We start from the raw sequence: 15,726 nt of genomic DNA, 5'->3' as shown, positions 1-15,726 counted from the left end.
CCTACTGACAGCTGTGAAGCCTCATACAGAGGTCACTCTGCCCTGGGTACACAGACAAAGGACTCTGCACCCTGCACAAATAGATAAACTCCTGCCATAAACCGGCTCAGACACTAGCATTTACAGTTGGATAGGAACATGTAGCCAGATGGCACACAAGTGACTTTAAGAACCTAAGACAGTGTCTGGAAGAAAAACACCTATTCCAACATAGAGAAGCTTGCCTACTACTAGCAAATCCTCCTCTACAGGACTGATACCTTTGAAATGCAAGGAAGACCACTATGCTGGCCAAAGAGAACGAGCACATTTCCCACAAAAGCACATTTTCAAACTCAGCACGATCAGGAATCAGTCGGCCTGTAGTAATACACACGCACACCCCCAAAACCACCCCAGGAGGCCATCTCATTCCACTATCAATAAAGGGATACAGATACACGATCGCCTAGACAACCTCGGACCAATAGAACAATTCCGTCTCATCCGAGCCACTTCACACCCACCCAGGTTGACAACTTTTTGACCATTCCTCAAGCAGGATTCTGGACAACAGTCTGAGGCAGCCATGTTCTCCCGAGGTCCATCCTCTTACAACAGGATTCCACCAACCTCTTCTGGACTTCACTTATTTTTTTCCCTAGAGCAAGGAAGCCTCCCATAGGTCCTAAAGACAGGATTGTTGGTACTAATCGGGCAACTACCACCTGCAATCTTAGTGAAAACATGCTTAATGGTGGTTCCACCATCTGAATGGCCTTTGAGAAATTGTTTTTAATGAGGATTCCTGGATAACAGAAACAGGGCTGCAGCTCGCAGCAGTAAGCTGAAGGATGTCATTTCTCTCAAACAGGGCAGGAGAGAAGCCACGCATGTGCCCCCCTTTTACTCAAGCTCGTGCAACATCCCGGCCGGTGTCCCACAGATCCAGCATTTCACCCCTTCTGGTCATCATTTGGATGCCTCGTCGCATCGGCACCATTAGCAAATAAGAACTTGCCACAAATGCGGCAACTGTGAGAGGCTGTTGGACAATTCCTAACGAAGACTCATTACTCAAAAAGCGTCGGTCGATGTAGCCAGCCCAGGGATTAAAGGACAAATGTACTCTTGGGTATATAGACTTCCTCTGTAATGGGCTGCAATCATTTGCGTTATTATTATTTTTCTTTTTTAAACACAGTGGTATGCCTTTAAGGCATATTTGCTGTATTTCTAACAAAAATGATTAGATCAAAATCTATTATATGTGGCAGAGCCTGGCTCTCATTGAATGGGTGTGATTCAGGGCGGTATCACTCTAGGTTTAGTTATTTAGCCGGTTAATTCAACTAAGAAGCAAAAATGAAATGTAACTTATAGTATCACAAAGAGAAAAATGTTCATTGAAATACTGGGTTTATTATTTTGCATGGGCAAATCGTACAGCCCACCCCTCTTACCCCCCCCCCCTCCCTCAGCCCTTGTCACTGAAAACGTGACAAACGTGATTAGACCATAAAGAAAACACAACAGGCCCTCTGCAACCAATTCCTATATCAACTTGGACACTAAACATGCCTTTTACAACAAACCAATAAGCACACCAAAGTGCTCTATATGTGGCTGTAAACCACCAGGAAGTGCATGCGACTGGAAACGCAATGTAGAGTGCATGCCAAAGACAGCACGATGTGTGGCACTACAAACATGTGTACTCGTCATCACATTACAAACAAGACTGCACAGTGTACCATGTGACGCTTCACAGGACCTTGTCACTTCTCCCCAGAGGGGAGCCCTTCCCTGTGAAGCTAGGGAGGGGAGCCCACTAGACAACAATCCCCCTAGGGGTGGCGGTCAGCGGGACCTCACAGGGGACACACCCCTCTTGAGGACAGGGACTCCCATTCCGTCCAGAACTCCCTATAACCTCTCCTGGGAAGGTAACACTAACATCACAGAATCTAAACCTTCCCTCCAAACCCGTCACTATTTTGCTACTGTAATGCTATGAATAATTAATCTTCACCCACCTTCGTACTGTGAAGAAGAATGGGAGAACCATAAAGAATAAATCAGTGGTTGGAGCCAACCAAAGACGAAGAAGATCGGGAAAAGCATGATGAATGCACCATGGAAAGAGACAAAGGACTGTGAGCCTAAGGTGAGGAGGGCCCAACACTTCCTCATAGAAACCAAGGATGTACCAATCTGAGAGATCTGAATCCAAGCTGAGGAAGCAGTCAGTGAACGCAAAGCTACCCGTTTTGAAGCACGCTGCCCAAACTGAGAAAAGAGAGATGTATTCAGGTAACACAAGCCCGAACTGAACATCCAAGGAAGGCCTGGAGGCGGTGGCGTGGCCCAGACAAGGTAGATCGTGGGATCTGCGAACAAGACTGAAACTGTACAAAGAACAGCTCTTTAGACCCACGTAAGGAAGAAGAGGAATTCCATGCAGGTTATATCCGACGGGGAAACCCAACTCCACAGAAAGAACCAGTGACACCTATCCTGAGGTAATGGGAATGGCGGGAGACACTGGTGGGTGAAGTGGCACAAACTGAATGAAGATTACCAAAGGCCCAATCCTACTCATCCCAGTATCAGTGAATGTTGGCAGATTAACGAAGATTTTCAGGGGACGAATCATACTCGTCCCAGTAGAAGTAATTGGTGTAAAGATATCAAAAGCTAGCAAGAAAGCGACCAAACTCATCCCAGTGCCAGTCAAGGTTGGAAAGAGAAAGGAACCTATCAAGAAGACACTATTGCAAGATACAAAATATGAGAGAGATCAAATGACCACAAATACTGGAAGAATTGTATGTGAAACTAAACCCACAGTAGGGGTGAAGATCCCAAGAATTTCAGAAGTTGACAAAGAACAAAGAGACATTTACTGTTTTAGATATAGCAAAGACCAGGATCAGTGCCTACGAAAGATCGGACTTGAACAAAGAACTGTGCCAGTAGAAGAAAAGGGGAAGCCCCGGAGGGACAAGAGCTTCTTTGAAAAGTTAAAATAACGTTCATATAATTGCTACACACCATCGCAAGAACGACTTGCTGAGGCTATGAAAGCCTGTCCAGGTAATGGGAGTCATTTCCCTGGACCCCTCTTTTTCTTCAAGGCTTTTTGAACAGTGGTAGTGTTATGTTTATATTCACAACTGTTCTTGTTCTATTAATTGCACAAAATGAACGGAATAGAAGCAAAGAACCACCTACCTGGACTAGGTGAGTGGTAGGTTCTGGATCCGATTGTTGTTCGGGAGACTGATCTGGTTCGGTAAGTGGATCCATACGTTTCCCAGCTGAATTATGAAATCCCCCTAAGAGCCCCTCCGTGGCCCGGCACAAAGGTTTGGTCACCGGGAGACTCTCAGGGAAACCCTCACGGGGGAAAAAAACCCTGCGGAGAGCTGCTGGGGTGCGTTGTCTCCACTAGACGACCAGGAGTGAAATGAAGGTCCGTCTCTAGTATCTGGTTTTATAAACTCTGGTCAGGGACTAGATAGAAGATGAGAGAAGAAGTAGGAGGTTAGCCTAGGGTAACTGTCAAACACAGAACGTTAATCTTCTGTTGGAGATCTGACGTTTACCACAAGTTGCAGTAGGCAAGAACTGCCGGGTTGTTGCAAGATGTGTCCTTAGGTGGTAATAGAAACTGAGGAATAACCAGAAGAGAGATCAGGTAAGAAACAGATAAAGAGAAAGAATGGGTTCCCAGTGGAATAATCGAGTTACAAAGGGTGAGCGGAATCCTACCAGTCAGTAACTCGAGTGACACAGCTCGATGGCTGTTCATGGATATACGGCTTTCTGTCTGATGCTTACTGTTTAAGTGCAAGGGATTGCGCTGAAACGAATGCAAGTTGCGGTGTGAACATTTGAAATATGGGTGCAGTGCTAATGAGAAATGAAGCTGCCTTGCGGGATGAAAACTAACCTGGAAACTGAATGTGGGATAGAGCCGATTGCAGCCGCGCGCTCAGGGGGCGTGGCTTGCATCGATCGAGTTTGGGCGTCCCGTGTTGATCAAATGCCGTGCTCTAAGTGAACCGAATAAAAGAGAAAGGTTACGAGGAGAGCTTAAGTGAGAAAGGATTAAGGAGTAATGGACAAAAATGGAATCCTAGACTCACGTAGTGCTTGTATAGTCCTAAGAGAGTAGCAACGTGGAGAACTCTTGGGATTTCCTGCTGATATGCAGGAGAAGAAGTGACCTCAGCGTCCTGCGGTGTATCTTGGGAGAAAATGACTAGACCCTTGGTATTGATGTGGCCATATTCAGGTGCAGCCATGTTGGAATACGGCTGATACAAGCAATCTACTTTGGTAAACATCACAGGTAGGGACAGAATAGTTTATTACTTTGGACACTCTCACAGACAACAAGCAGCCTAGTTAGATTTACATTGGGTAGGGCAAATACTATACCATTAGGACCATTAGGGATAGGCAGGCCTTTTTCTTTATTATTTAAATAAAACAGATTGCTATAATGTCACCAGTGACTCAGTCTCCTTCTTCTGACCTACCACAACCACCACAAATACGAGGTGCAGCCATTTAACTGCAAACCAATCAACTCTATTCTGTGAATGAACAAGCACCAGATGGCCTGCCACTGCAAACGAACCCCGATTGCTGTGAATGCTACTGCAAGCAAACACATGCATCCTACGTCACCACTATAGGGGAGGCATGGTATCACAAGTACGACACTGATACAAACATTACAATTTGTAAAACCTTTATTAACTTTGTGGGGTTTGGAAAAACTCCTACTTTACCCTATAACTAAGATGGGAGTCGTCTCGAGCATCATATAATAAAGTCATGTCTGTTAAATAAAAATGGCCTATGCTAGCAAAACCTAATGCCTGCTATATCTCTTGTACAAAACAGTGTGTAAAGGAAGTATGGTTATAAAAAGGAAAATCAGTTTTCCACAAAGAATAAATAAATGTGGCCGAATCAGCTCTCTGACCCATGTTTAACCAGCATGGAATAAGGCAGTCTATGTGCAGGATGACACACTCGGTCTCGGGCTTTAATACTGAAACAGCGAACGTAGACCAAGACCTGCCTGGTCTTCCACGTTAAAGGCTCCTGTTCCAGTCTTCCCCAAATAACGAAACAAAAAGTTCACACCGTTCCACCGTTCACACCGTTCCACCTCCGTCGGGCTCAGGCCTCTTCAAAGAAAACAAAGGGCCTCCCTTCGCCAAACTTATTACACTTCGGGTCTTCCTCTGCCGGGCTCAAACTGCTTTTCGGATGTGGAAGACTTTTGAATGTGCAGGGCTTCCTTTACAGACTACTGCAGGACCACTTTGGCTAAGAAAGAAATGTTTAGCTTTTCCTCTCCCCTTCTCTCGGGGTTAACTTAGTTCACTTTCGTTCATACAGTTCATTTACTTTTATCGTCTCAAACAATGTACCTTTCACAGAGACTTTCGAGTGGCCTCCTCCTTTTCGCCTGACCACTTAGTTACTCAGTATCACTGATACCACAGCTGTTCTTGTTTTAAAGTTCCTTCGCAGGTCTGCCTTGCCTTGCGTCTCAACTACACACGTGCAGCCTTAACCTGCAATATTCTTTTGCAAACTTCAATCTTTCTTAGCACTCACCTGCCTCTCAGGTCGCTTGCCAACACCGGCTGTGCATGTTCTTTTTTGCTTTTTCCATTTTCAATTCACGAGTCAAGATTAGTACCCAAGGCTTGGCCTCGCCTCCCCAACTCTGTTGTTCACCCGGGAGGGTCGCTGGCATCCTTGAAACACAATGCATTCTTCGATATCGGGATCTGGTCTTCTTCACTTCTCTTTCGTGGCTGTGGATGCAACAACCTCTTGTGGGGAACGCTTGGGGATTTCATTCCTTGGTCTGTCCCTTTGCTCCAGTAGGTTTGCCTTCATCCCAGAAGTTCTGCTCGTACTCCTGTTCCGTCTTTTATCCATGTGAGGAGAGCCAATTTGAATTAGGTGTATGCACTTCAAGTACCTGACTTTGCCTGACCAGTTTGTGCAGAAAGAGGGGCGTGGGGAAGAGTTGGGACATCGGATCCTACAAAATAGGAGGGGTTGGATGTACAAATAAAGGAGGGGGGAATACCGCATCTCACCATTGGTTGCCTCATCCCCAGTCGCCGAATACTCCTCACCCAGGTGCTCCTCCCACACTGGTCCACCCCCAGAGCCCAGATCCAAAGGCGATGGCCTTGCCCTGTCCACCTGAGAGAGAGAGAGATCCCCGGGGACACACACACACACCACATGCACTGTGCCACTGCGATGAAGCACGCGCTCTACATGCTACTTCAGATTATATGCCCCAATGCATGCAAACAGACCAAACACGCATGCACAATAAAGTAATGTCACTGGCAACACATCCTTGCTGCACACCAGACGTTATCCACCTATAGATTACTCCCCCCAACTCCATCACTTCTGAATTTGCCATGCACACGTGTGTTCATATTACATGGAAAATAAGCCAGGATTTAGCCCATATGCTTTGTGACGTTACAGTCTTTATAACCGTGACCTCATAACCTTGGTGGAAAGTCTGATTGGAAGCAAGAGTCCGATCTCCCAGATCTTGAATAGAGGAGAAGCCCAATGACACTGTAGGGCATGGGCAAGAACAAGCTCCCTCTTCAAGGAGCTGGAGGAGGCAGCTCTGTTCTGTTTGTCTACCACAGAGCCACTCATGAGGCAAAGATTCAATTCCATCACTTTAATAAGAAATCTGCCTATAATATGGTAGGACCCACATGATGGACCGATGAGTCATGAGGTCATCGTGTTGAACAGTGAGGCACCAACGCCCAATAGAAACACATTAGTCACGACACCTGCTACTAAATACATTGAGCCATTGCTGAAACCCCAAAGTGTCTTGTGAAAAAAGGTGTTTTTGGAATAGTTGTTCCTACCTTGGTGCCATCGTCGTTTCTCTGCAACACCACCTCCTGTTTGCAGACTACATGCCTGAGGCAAGGAGTGACTGGAGGCCTACGGCCAGCCAGAAGCAGTGTCCTCAAAGACTTCATCTCAAACGACTGTCCTCAAGTCAACCTGGTAAGACAAAGGGGTAAAAAAACAGGTCAGATCTGTGAGCTTATACAGTCTCCTTCACCAGACAGCGGAATTGCCATTGTGTGGTCCCTTTGCACAAGCAAACAACAATCGTGAGCAATCACAGAAAAGCCATAAAACACAATACAAAAAATGAAACAATTTATTTACAAATGCATAGCTCCATCTGTGCGCATATGGCTAAGAGCTGGTAATGATCAGCGTAATTACCAGTGTCAGACATAAAGCCCACTCTTTGCCACATTGGGTAGCCCATTGTACTTTTTAAGTTGTGTAACTTGTTTTCTTACATCCAGGCTGAATCTATAGCTTGACAAGAGTGTGGATGTGTTTTGTGCGCTCTTGCCATGGGGTGATGGCTTTTTCGCCTGTGCTTAGTGGTTCCACTGCGTGGGGTCTTCATTTTACATGGTGGGTACATTTGGACGCTTCCTCTCTCATTCATCAACATGGAGGTTTTTGTTGTTGCCTCGAAGACCCGATGGGTCATATAACTATACCTTGTCCCATTTCATGTATGTGAGAGGCGGTGGCCATCTTTGGGCATGGGATGTGTGTGTCCAATGAATAGGGGCTGTATTCAAACAGAAACCAGTTCTGATTGGCATGTGCCAGATTGGGTCAGTGTGGATTCCTTCTTCTGTATGATAGACCTGTCCAGAATGACTGGGTAGGATTGGAACGATGGTCCGTCATTGGCGGACCACCCCCCCTATTTGTGTAACTTCTTCACTCATTGGTTTCCTTGGGGGTAGGGAGGAGGTATTCTCAGTTACCTACTCACCTTGTCTACAGCAGCATCTCCGAACCTGCATTCTGGAAGGCCTGCAGCTCGAGCAGAGTACGGACGTTCAGCACCATCATCCTTTGATGTCTCGACCAATCCAACAGCGTAATTATGCTTATCCAAAGACAACCAGAAAGTTCCCACAACAGTGTTCCTTTGCCCCGATTCAGTGGGGATAACTGAATAACAGCTCCAGCTCTAAGGCCTAGCCTCCCTTAAGCTCCTTGATGGGTTCAAAAGTGGGTGCCCCTTTGCTTCCAGAACCCTGAAGCATCACAGTCGAATCAACCTGAGAATCTTCATCACAGGACCCTAGGCAAGTGCCCTGGTTCAGTCTCCAATCAGCTGGGAAGCTCCACAGGCTATGCTACCTCCATTCCTTTGACCGCACCACTCATCCATCTTCCATAGCTGGCTATTTCAGCTCTCCAGGCTATGCTCTTCCTTGGGGTCTCGTCAAGTCAATACCATCTTCTGGATCCAGATTCTGTGCCTGATGAATAAATGGGCGCTCTGCACAACCACTGACCACACTCACCACTTCTGTCTGCTGTTCTGGCTCCGGAAGTTGACCCATGAATCTTAAAATCTCAAATTATCATTCTTCCCAAGGGTCTGGCAGTCCCTTCTGCCCGAGTGTGCTGTCGCTGAACAATGTTCACAGCAACTGCATCTTAAAACCACCAACCGCATCCTGCTTACCAAGCCCCCTGAGTGTTTGCTCTCCTGACTCTCCGAGATTGTGGGAGGGCATTCATTTCCTTCTTCATCCCAGGGCCTCGCCTTTTCCACCGATCTGGTGGGTCTCCAGTAATTGGAATTTAACAACTGCTCCTCTGGGACACTCCTGCATAGAGGCAACTCCCTCCTGCCAAAGACTGCCCCTATTCTCTTAGTCTGATAACTTGCCTACCTGACCCTAAAAGCATTTACTTGCCGGTTATTTGCGCTGCATTTTTTAGGCAGTAACTTCCCATGGACTCTCAAAGAAACCATAAACAACAGTGACACTTTTGCTACATTGTGTTCTCTCTGATTTACAAAGTCTAACTTACCTGTAAGAGTTGTTTTCCCCTTTGCCTTATCTGAATATAAAGATTACATTTATATACAAACAGTTTTTGCAAAACCTTGCTTATTTGGCGTCTAACGAAAAGCGTGTACTGGCCCTGTGAACCACTCCACTGCCTGAGATTTGGGCCTATGCTGCTCTGCCACGGCAACCACTTAAAGATCCTGTTGAGCTTGAAGAAATCACTAGTAGCCGAGGACCCTGACCTCGAGTCCTTCATGAAAATCTCCCCAACAACCACGAATGATGATGATTAACGGTTAGTAACCCAGCCATCACCCCATGTCCACATTGCTCGATTCACACAATACGATACTGCAACCGCAATGATTTAGTGTAGAGCACACAAACCTCCAGGATGCCTAAACCAACTATTCTTAAGATCCTACAGGAATTGTAGATGGTGGTAGAGAGAATAATGAAGGGGTTGGGAGGAATCTGAAGTCCCATGGTTAGGATCGAGCAATACCTTCCCAGATCTATGCCAACAGGCCACCCTTCGATTTCCATGGCTCTCCTAGTGGTAACTGTGGTCGCACAATCTAGGACAATTTTTATTAGGTGGGGAAGACAAGAATAATATAGATATTTTATTAAATTAAAGGAATATCCACACGGAGGTACCTGTTAAAAAGGCAGGTGAAAATATATAAGCAATCATTTCATATCTACAACATAGTCTTTATGGCGAGATGTATTTAGTCTTGACCCACTCCCCAGATTCTTAAAAGAATATCACAGTGTACCGAAGGGCCAGCATTCACACAATTGCAGCTTAGTTGCAAGTAAGAAATAGTGGAAGAGATGTACATGGTTTGGATTGGCTGAGCGCAATACCGGTGCTGATGCTGCTTGTTTTGCCAATGTTAGGACTAGGCCCAATGCAAAGTAAAGGGCCATGGTTGAAAATAGGACCTTGCTTCGTGGCCACTCTGGCACCTTTCCAAAGGTGAACAGTGTGGTGGTGGGCTTGTGGTCAAGTATTGATGGCAGGATCCAATATCAGCCATTCAATGCTCGAGTCCAGCTGCAACTTTACCTGTTATTCCAGGTCCCTAGAGGTGGTATCAGAACAGTGTTCTTTACTCAAACATGACAGCTGTGGAACCTCTGAAGATTCTGGAGAGCCAAAGAGTAACTGCTGAATACAGTTTTGTGCAGCGGTCCAGTTCAGTGCAGCTCTGGCACCATAAGGTGTACATGAGGACCAGCGATTATTGCCCACATATGAAACACTCTCAGTGAAGTGTTGATGGAGACTTAGGTTCTTCTTTGTAGTGAACAACAGCTTCTTTTGGTATTTACCGCCTGCAAGACTCCGATGCTATTAGCTGCCGCACAAGGTCTCCTGGGCGCCCACCTCTGTGTTGGGACTGTGCAGAGATGGCAGAAAGGCATGCTGAGGGGAAAGGTGCTTCGTGAATTGGGGCTCGGCTGGTCCAGACTGAAGAGGGCAACCTGCTTTGCCCCGCTCTGGAAGCTCCTTCTAGCCCTGTGCAGCATAGAGTGATACATGGAGCTGCAGGGGACAGCAGGCAAGACTGAGCATTCCAAAACAAATAAAAACAGGAAAGCTAAGAAAAGAAACAGCGGTCACGCGTTGTCCCATGTGCATTATGGTTAAAAGGGTTCCTGACTGATAGGGGTCAGAAATGCGAGGCGGACAACTTCGTAAAGGTTTTTCACAGGTAATAATTTTATTAACTCATAAGGTTGGACAAACGCCTCACTGTCCCTAACCTAAAGAGCATTTCCCAGCCTATCAAAGTTAACTAAAGGAAAAAGTCTAATAAAATAGGACATGGGGGCGCAGGCAATATGTATACCTGATCGGTAAGCTCCGATCTCTGCCCTGGTTAATGGTGGAGTAGCTGCGGAGCGACGTGCCTGGGAACCGCCACAACGTCTCCTGGGGCAGCATCAGACGAGCTGCACTGGGGCAGTGAAACCAGCTGACCCCCGACCCCGTATCGCAGAGGAAACCACCCCGGGCTGAGAGGCTGGGTGAAACGCTGCAGACAGCGGGCAGCAGGGTCTGTGACAGTGGGTGACGTGGGAGGGCCATAACTGTCCGACAAGAAGTGGAGCCAGAGGTCCGGAGTGACTCTACTGTAAGGCCAATGGGACCCCCCTCCTCCACCAGTAAGTATTGCCAGATTGGGCCCCCTTGAAGCCCAGCACTCTTACCTGGCTGCTCGAGTACAAAGGGACATTAAATCAATCACGGCCTGGCAATGAGGAGGCTCATTCTCTATTAAATGCTCCACCCCAAAGGCACCGACGGTGAACTTGGGAGGCAAATTCAATGCAAATCCAGCCGAGTGGTCTAGATTACTAGAGGTGGCAGCTGCCCCAGGGGTGAGGGAGGAAGCCAACCTGCTAACCCCCTGGCCCAAATAATGATGGGAAAGAGGGAAGGAGGGCTTCTGCTCCACAGCAAGCGTCGATCTCCATCTCTGCGTCCGCAAGAAGAGATGGTACTTCTGTAAGCAATGGATCGATTAACAACAACCAAACTTCCTCTGATCCAAATGCAGAATTCTGTGAAGGCAGCATTGGCTACAACTTTAAACCCGTTCACCAAACCTATGAAACCCTAAATGAGACTACAAAGAATCAAGGAGCCCTGCAGACAACTATCCTCACAAAAATGACGAGCCTAGAGGCTCTCTCAGGAGTTATTCAGCTACGACTGGACAGAGAAGCAGAACTAACAGCTCAGTGGCAAGAAAGGCTTTATGACCTGGCCAGAGGGGAGGAGGCCGATGGCATCCCTTTGGGAAGCAAGTGAAACGGTCAAGAGCATTTTGAGAAAAAGAGCTATATAAAGAGGGGAAGAGAGAGCAAATGAGGATATTAAAAAGGAACCTAACATGGGAAGTGAGACCCCTGGTATAGAGGATGATAGGCCAGCCAGCGAGATGGTACGCCCTAAGCCAAAGGATTCAAGGATGGAGACTGAAAGCCTGGTTAATGACACAATGGCATTAACACCATCAGCTAATCCTAAGTCTGAGAGGGCTCCGACAGTGCCTACTGAACAGCCCTCCCCCATTTCCCGAAGACAATGGGCTGGATTGATACAACTATTGAAAAGCAAACCATTTTCGATATTTGAAAAGCCCAGCAAGCAAGATCCTAATCTTAAAAAATGGAAAAAAAGTAGAAAAACTTGCAATCGACGAAAAAACAGAAATCAAATAGTCAAGAGCGTTCCTGATGATTCCAACAACCCCAGAAGCCATGAAGTCCAAGCTGCTAATGTCAGCTAATGAGGGAAGCACTACTAATAATAAAGGAAAATAAACATCCTTCAATGCAAGGGTCATGGATAATGAGGCTGTGGAGGAAATAATCGAACTCAAGGAGATCCCCTGGAGAATCTGTCGACTTATTCAGAAATGACAGAAGACTACGCGGGCGTGGCAGAGAATGCAACATACACCTGGAAAGATGAAAGTCAGGAGGAGGTCAGTTTATCAATGGTTGTGGACAGATTGCCGCCCGCAAGCATCTCTACGAGTGGGCCGGAAACTCCTGCCTTCATAAAGGACCAATTCCAGACCTTAGAAGCAAGGAGACTGGTGTTGATGGGAAGACCTTCGAGGGAAGATCCTGTGATCAAGGAAGAATGGAAAAGAAAGGAGACAATGATTCAATGAAAAGCAGCTGGCTCAAATCAGCCTTCTATGAGCCCCACTAATTTAGTCACAGTTGAAAGGATCATCCACGCTAAAGATGGCTTAGTTCTAAAAGAGGGAATATTCTGAAACTACTTCATTGTACACCAAACATAGGACAATAAAATAGTACAATTTGTAAATGAAACCCGTATGGATTGGGTAATTCTATAATTTATCCTCAGGATTGCCAAATCCCGTTCTTTTGGAAGCAATGCAGGATCTTTTACCACTGGGTTTGGAGATTACTGCCTCCCCATGCTGGAATTCAGTAAGGGAAAGGACGGTTCAACGCCCTACTTATTTCTAGAAGGTCCGGGTGCCACGCTCTCCTGGCCCAATCCGGAGTAATGAGGATCATGTGAGAACCAAACCTCTGTAACCTCTGCAACACTTGAGGAATGAGAGGGACTGGAGGAAACACGTACAGCAGTGGGAATGACCAATCCACTACGAACGTGCCTCCTAAGTCTCCTCTTGGAGGGAATTCCCTTGAGCAGAATCTCTCGCACTTCTGGTTGACACTGGTGGCAAAGAGATCAACTCGCGGGGTTCCCCAAAGGGCAAAGACCTCCTGAAGGACTTCCTGAGCCAACTCCCACTCGCGAGAGATCGTGCTCTGCCTGCTCGGAGCGACCCGCCCCTGCATTTTCGTCTCCGGCTAGATGAACTGCCGAGATCGAAATATCCTGCTCGATGACCCAGAACAAGAGCTGCATTGCCTCTCTGCACAACGAGAGTGACCCTACCCCCCCTTTTTTGTAGAGTTAATGCATGGCCACTGTGTTGTCCGTCATGATCAGGACACTCTTCCCCCGTACAGAGGGCAGAAAAGCCTTCAGGGCTAGCCTGATTGCCCTCAGCTCTAACAGATTGATGTGGAGTCTGGACTCCGACGGAGACCAACGACCACTGGCGGTCAAGTCGTTGGCATCAGCGCCCCATCCTGTGAGGGAAGAGTCCGTCACTACAGTCACCTCCGGCCACGGTTGGCAAAACGGTTCCCCCCTCATCAGGTTTCCTTCGTTGGCCCACCACAGAAGATTCTGAGAGACCGAGAGTGGAATCTGAACGGGATCCATCATTTTGCCGGAGAACTGCAACCACTTCATCTTGAGGACCCATTGCAAGGATCCCATCCGCAGCCTGGCCTCTGGCACCAGAAAAACGCAGGTTGCCATGAGGCCGAGCAACCTAAAGAATTCAAAAGCCGGGAGACTCTGGGCATGTTGAAACTTGTCCACCATCTGCACAATGTGATGAGCCCTCACCTTGGGAGGCGAGCACTTCCCCAAGGACATGTCTAACACAGCCCTGATGTACTGCAGCTGTTGGGAAGGTGTCAGATGCCACTTCTTGAAATTCAGGGAGAAGCCCAGCCTGTGGAGGGTTCTCCAGGTGAGACCGAGATGATCCAACGCTTGCTCGGGAGAGCGTGCCCAGATCAGCCAGTCGTCCAGGTTGGGGTAGACGTGAATCCCCCCCCCCCCTCGCCTGAGGTACGCTGCCACCACCACCACCATTAGCTTGGTGAAGACCCTCGGGCGGAGGCCAATACTAAAGGCAGGACCCGAAACTGAAAGTGCGAGTCGTCAGCCGCAAACCACAGGTACTTTCTGTGCTTGGGATGAATCGGCACATGAAAGTAAGCATCCTGTAGGTTCAGAGACACCAACCAATCCTGAAGTTGAAGGGCCTGGGGGACTTGAGAAAGAGTAACCATCTTGAACTTGTCCTTCCTGAGACTGAGAAGTTTCTTCAACCAACGCAAGTCCATGATGGGCCTCAATCTCCAGTTCTATAGCGCCTTTCTCCAGCAGGGTTAAGATTTCATGCGCAAGGAGAGGATCCGGAAGCTTCAAAAGAGAGTTTCCTCAGGTGGATTGTCGTGAGGCCGCTGAAGGAAGGGAAGACAGTAGCCGTGGACTATGGAATCCAGAACCCACGCATCTCAAGTAATGGCTCGCCATCTTTCTAGATGCTGAGACAGTCTGCCCCCAACCGGTGAACCATGGGACATGGCCTCATGACTGTTTAGAAGCAGCTGCGGCAGTGCCTGCAGGCAAAGAGGCAGCTGCCTGAGCAGCTTTGGCACCACGATTTCCCCGACCACCACAGGTACTTTTCCGCTGGCCCCTTTGAACGGCGGCCCCTCTCGTTCCACCAAAGGAGTAGTAACGTAAAGAACCTCCCCTCCATTGCTGTCCCCTAAGACGAAAAGGCAGAGGCTGACGCACAGCTGCGCTTAAAGACTTAGCCGCAGCTTTCGAGGTCTGCAACCTCTCAAGGCTCTCGTCAGCCTTGCTGCCAAACAAATGTGTGCCATCAAAGGGCATGTTCAGAAGATGAGCCTGCACATCTGGAGCAAAAGCTGACTTCCGCAAACACACAAATCTGCATATAACGTGCTTGCAGCCATGGAACAGCTGACACTATCGGCCGTATCCAAACCCGACTGAAGGGATTCGCACATGGCATCCTTGCCGTCTTGCACGAAAGCAAGGAACCCATCCTTTTCTTCCCCCTAGGGAATATGCTCAGCCGCTAAAGAAACACAGTTCTACAGAGTGTGTGAGAACCTTGCCAATGCACAATTGGAGTAACACAAAGTTTTTCAGAGCTGTTTCCGGAACCTCAGCTGGACCAGCTCAAGTTTGAGAGGGGCACCTGCAGAGGAGAGAGCGATGTACCCCCACTCTCTGCCTTGAGAAGCCTCCAACCCTTAGAGAGATGGAGGTAGCTGAGCGAAGAGCTCGAGAAGGAAGGTATTTTGGAAGGGAGCGTTGGATGTAGTGCAGACCCCGGCACCGGAAAGCCTTATGGACAATGCAAAGGGTCTTGAACTTGATCCTTCCAGCCACCAGGAGCCAGTGGAGAGATTTCAGGGCTGGAGAGATACAGTCCCTGGGCTTGAGGCCAAGGATAAGTCTTGCAGTCCTGTTCTGAATTAGTTGCAGAGGGCAGAGAGTAGAGGAAGGCAGATTGAGAAAGAGGCTGTTGCAGTAGTCCAGCCTGAGAGAATCAGAGCTCTGGAGACAGGGAGCTTCTGGGGGAAAGTGAGAAAGGGAAGAGTCCCTATGAGGAGATGCAGC

General features: G+C 47.8%; 1 protein-coding gene across 3 annotated transcripts in view; it reads right to left on the bottom strand.

Moving 5' to 3' along the window:
* Window positions 1-15,726, bottom strand: part of ECSIT (ECSIT signaling integrator) — a 63,817-nt gene that overhangs the window by 23,991 nt on the left and 24,100 nt on the right. For all 3 annotated transcript variants that reach the window (XM_069604212.1, XM_069604214.1, XM_069604213.1), the window contains exon 2: window positions 6,933-7,074. In XM_069604212.1, the coding sequence (XP_069460313.1) occupies window positions 6,933-7,049 (117 nt within the window). In that variant the 5' untranslated portion in view covers window positions 7,050-7,074. The remainder of the gene's footprint in view (window positions 1-6,932; window positions 7,075-15,726) is intronic.

The sequence above is a fragment of the Ambystoma mexicanum genome, chromosome 3q (genome assembly GCF_040938575.1).
Source record: "Ambystoma mexicanum isolate Mex_15411 chromosome 3q, UKY_AmexF1_1, whole genome shotgun sequence".
NCBI classification, from domain to species: Eukaryota; Metazoa; Chordata; class Amphibia; order Caudata; family Ambystomatidae; genus Ambystoma; species Ambystoma mexicanum.
The sequence above is the reverse complement of the archived record's forward strand: the minus strand, read 5'-3'. Positions and strand labels throughout refer to the sequence as shown.